At 45.2% G+C, this 4,498-nt stretch overlaps 1 protein-coding gene across 1 annotated transcript in view; it reads left to right on the top strand.

Moving 5' to 3' along the window:
- The window catches only part of LOC122385823 (serine-aspartate repeat-containing protein F-like), a 7,293-nt gene extending 5,466 nt beyond the window's left edge, over positions 1-1,827 (top strand). Inside the window, exons 5-6 of the mRNA XM_043374399.1 lie at positions 1-85; positions 1,805-1,827. The exon at positions 1-85 is cut by the window's left edge and continues 413 nt beyond it. Coding sequence (XP_043230334.1) covers positions 1-85; positions 1,805-1,827 — 108 coding nt within the window. The remainder of the gene's footprint in view (positions 86-1,804) is intronic.
- The last annotated feature ends 2,671 nt before the right edge of the window (positions 1,828-4,498 follow it).

Genomic DNA, 4,498 nt, shown 5'->3' on the forward strand with positions numbered 1-4,498 from the left:
GATGACGACCAAGATGACGATGATGATGAGGATGACGATGAAGAGGACGATGGTGATGTCGATGATGATAATGCTGATGATGATGGTGACGACGACGACGACGACAACGACGAAGATGATGATGAGGATGAGGATGATGATAATGATGATGATGGTGATGACGATGATGACGACGACGACGATGATGTTGATGAAGAGCAGGGCAACGCAGCGGAGGAAGACGTCGCAGCGGAGGGCGATGCTGATGACGGAAGCGGCGATTCAGAGGATGGATCTGGCAATGGAGAAGAAAATGCCACAGACATGGACCAGGGCGAGGATGCAGCCGTTGAAGATGCCATGGTTGCTGATGTCAATGAAGTTCAAAACGACGAGAGTGATTAATTTAAAATTGTCATATGTGTATATCGAATACCATGAAAGCGTTCATCGGATAGAATGATAAAAATGTGCAATAAGTGATTTCGCGCCGAGCTGTGCTAGTGAAGAGTCTTTTGCTGATGACAAAGCGAAGGCCAAACTCGCAGCCTTTTGTGAGTAGGTATGAGGTATTATGAGGGGCTGTTCCCGTGTGTGGGTTTTATGTAACTGGCAGCAGAAAAAGGAGCCGATCTATCTCTACGTCAGTCGTATAGAAGCCTAAACATTTTCCTCTCATCTTTATGCCTCTTGGACATTATGCATATATCTTATGCGTAACCTGCGTATTTTGACATACTTTGTGATACACCGATACCAATACGTTTTCTTATCTGTATCGATTGTCCTTGTACTTTTTGTATGTTTCACCGTGTATTGTACTTTGTATTATGTGTTTGTCCCATCGTTACATGTTTGTTCGTGCAATAATACATCCGAAGTTTGCTTCTCAGTTATGACTTTTGCGGGTAAAGAATTAGACATCTCGAGGTAAATGTGACTTTTTAAAATGTATTTTAAACAAAACCTAGTTAAAGCCACAGTCTTTTTCGTTTAAACCTGACTTATCCCTTGCTTAATTTCTATCAAGATAAGTACCTATTCTAATATTTGAACGTGAGAACTGATCGCAAAAAAATGTTAGATACGATTCGACCACCAGTCACACTCATGACATTCCTAAGGCAAACATGGATTTCAGGCGCTTTCTGTATTCTTGTAGGATTCCTGTTAAAACTTCAATGCGGGCTCGGAGCTCAGCAGTTCAGACTGTGACTGTGAGGGGAGCATCCCATAGCGTTTGTGGGCTGACGCTGGCCGAGAGGCCGTCTCACGGGATGGTAGACTGCGCCGCAGTACACGGGATGGTAGACTGTGCCGCAACACGCGTCATCTGGATACTGCAGCGTAGTGTTTCGGCGAGGCGGGGCGGGGACGAGCCGCGAGATGAGCGTTAGTGCGAAGAGTTGAGGAGCGAATAGCATGGCATAACTGCTGATTGTGCGACGGTCCGATGCACAAAGATAATCACTCATCACCTGCTACTGATGAAATCTTTAAACGAAACACATTAGGACTTAGGTAAGAGGTAACACTATGCCAAAAATGGATGTATTTATTATGTATGTATCTATTTGTTGATTGATTTATACATTTGTTCAATTGCTTTTATTCATTTGTTTACATATTTTATTTATTCATTTTTATTTATGCAGGCATTTGTCTTTTGCCTCTACCCGATTATACTTGTATGCTCAACATATGAATAAGTATGAACTCGTAAGGAATGACAAGAACAAATGTGCCAGATACCAAAAGCCTAGGTACTACATGTTATGCCAGCATTTATTAAAATTGTAATGTTCCACTATTGTCTGTTCCACAGTGTGTTCGGGGAAGTCGCACTAGACCACAAAAAAAAAATGAAAGAAATCGAGCACCCGTATATGTCATAGTCAAAAAAAACGAAAAACGCAAACGCTCGTTCTGTTCCTATGACTGATACTTTTGGCAAATAGTGCTGAATTCTGATGCTGATATAAATTCCTAGCCTATGACGAAGGTTTTTCTTGACATGTCAGATTTCCCCCTGCACATCACTGCACCGATGCCGGCAGCCACAGCACCGCTACTGCGGAGTGCACAGCTTACTACAACTTTTCCTTTTTCCTGACAGATGGCAGAGGCCGACAGCGTCCGTTGCAGGGTTCTGCTGTCTGCAATGTTGACCGCGGCAGTCGCACTGCGCCCGCCGCCGGCGCTCGGTCGGGGGAGAACGCTGCACCGACGCACCCGACCCTGGCGACGCGATGGGCCGGAAGGGACACCAACAGAGCACCGACAGGAAACACGACACCGATTGAATATTGGAGTCTTGGTCACGAACAATACCAAGCGATACCTAGAATAGTGCAAAGCAGGAGGGGAGGGGAAGCGTTTAGGATAATTGTATCAGGAAGAAGCATTTTTGCTTTCATGCTTCTTCTTTTCCGTGTTTTTCATTCTCATTATCTATTTTTCCGACCTATAAGGGAAGCCCTAGAAAAGTGCTCACCCTTCTTAGTGTATGAATACTGCTTGGTGGTGATTATTACGAGCCGTCATCAGGCTCTCTCTAACCTGACCGGCCGAGGGGAGAGAGGAAAGCATCTCCCAAAACTGCAATGAAAATTGAAAAAAGCTAAAAATCTCACACGTCACAAAAGATCCAAACTTCTTGATGACTTTGACCCCCTAAATGGCCTTAGCGCCCACCATTCGGCATTCCTAATGCAGAGACAAAACATCATTTCACATCTTGGCACGCTTTTATCATAAGTCTGGTCACGCGGATATAAATGTGCGCCGACAAACGCCGAATCACAAGGCCGGCCTGAAATGGTCTTAACCGTCGCATGTGTGCGGCGTTTGCCAGCTTCTAATGTGTAGGGGGAGGGGTCGGTTGGACCCCCCCTTGCCGTTTGGCCCCTGATCGAGCTAGAGCTTCGCAGAAAAACGAGCGTGTTGCCCGTGACGAGAGGAAGCCGATGATACCCAATTTTAAGGTACTAGGTCATTGGTTGACCTTCCAGGTCAGGTCAATGACCCAAAGTCGGGAAAATCGGGACCTGTTAGAAAGTTGTAAAGTGTGGCTACTAAGGGCTTTTCAGGGTGCTGATCATGAATATCGTGTTAGTTTTGATCACAGATGTCTTTAAGCATTTAGACCAGGTCGGGTCAGGTCAGGTCAGGTCAACCAGTAGGCGTCGTGACGGGTATTCGTAGTACGTGTCAACCGCCTCTGACAGCTTCGCAACATGTTGCGAAGGCACCAGAACTAGTTCGTAAATGTTCAAATGGTTGCTAAATTCGAATTCAGCTCCAAAAACTAGCCTAGAAACATGTGCAGCTCGAAAAAGTGAACCGAGGTCACCAAAGGTCAATGACCTGACCTGACCTTCAGGTGACCTTGACATCCACCCAAATGCACGGGAGCAACATTAAATCTCATGTTTGAGCGTTTGAAACCACGAGACGCTTGCAAACGCGCGGCTAATGTGAGCCGAAATATGCCGAATCGCGATTCCGGCCAAACATGGCCTCGAGCAATAGGTCACAGGTCAAAGGTCACTTGGGTCATGGTCATGAAATTTTCAGAGCAGGTGTAAAATTGATCAACTCGAGGGTACTGAAAGTTTCGTTGCGATCGGCCGCTTTTTGCGCAAGTTATTCGCGAAAAACCATGGGGGTCGATCCGACCCCCCCCCCCCCACCTACATACACATGCGAGGGTTAAGAAGCAAGTCACAGTTGAAAGGGTATATCTTGGTCAGGGTTTCAGAGTATGTGTGAAATTACATGCTTCGATGGTACTGAAAGGTTCCTCGCGTTCGGCAGCTCAAATGCAAGTTATTCGCGGAAAACTGGGGGGATTATCCAATATCCATCCGACTACTTCCCCGGACCATAAGTGCGCGGGGTAAGCTTATGCACGCATGCGACACAATGCATTCACTAATTGTAGTATCCCGTTGTCACCAAGGTGTGCTGATTAAGAGTGTTTACAATCAATTGAAAATAATAAACACATGGTTTACGGCATAATTGAATATCTTTAATTTTGCTAGCAAGGGAAACGTTTACGTATCACGAGCAGTCAAAATACATCACAGCGCGATTTGGTGAAAGTCAGAGAGGCTTACTAGATTAACTGAATTTGAGCACGGCAAAATAAAATGCAAGGAAATGGATCGCAAACAAACGCTATGGATCGTGCTATTTCATTACCTGATAAATACCATCAGCAATCAGTGAACTAATCTATGACGTAACTAATCCTTTCCTCTGCCGTCATTCGTGGCCGTCTTAATATCTTAAAATAGTTTAAATCCTATCAATTTTGTGTGCAGTCTTCTAAGCCATTCAAAACGCAGAACGCACGTGCGCACATGCAAACGCACCCTTGTTACGTCATTCATGCGACTACAAAACTAATCCTGTCATAATTCCCAATCATCCCACCATATTTATCCTCAATCCGCTTAGCCTTCTTCCACAGTGGCGTAATGGGCACGTGTGCACGTGCACGTGATCTCTTTGC

This window comes from Amphibalanus amphitrite, unplaced genomic scaffold, assembly GCF_019059575.1.
Source record: "Amphibalanus amphitrite isolate SeventyFive unplaced genomic scaffold, NRLGWU_Aamphi_draft 000232F_arrow, whole genome shotgun sequence".
NCBI classification, from domain to species: Eukaryota; Metazoa; Arthropoda; class Thecostraca; order Balanomorpha; family Balanidae; genus Amphibalanus; species Amphibalanus amphitrite.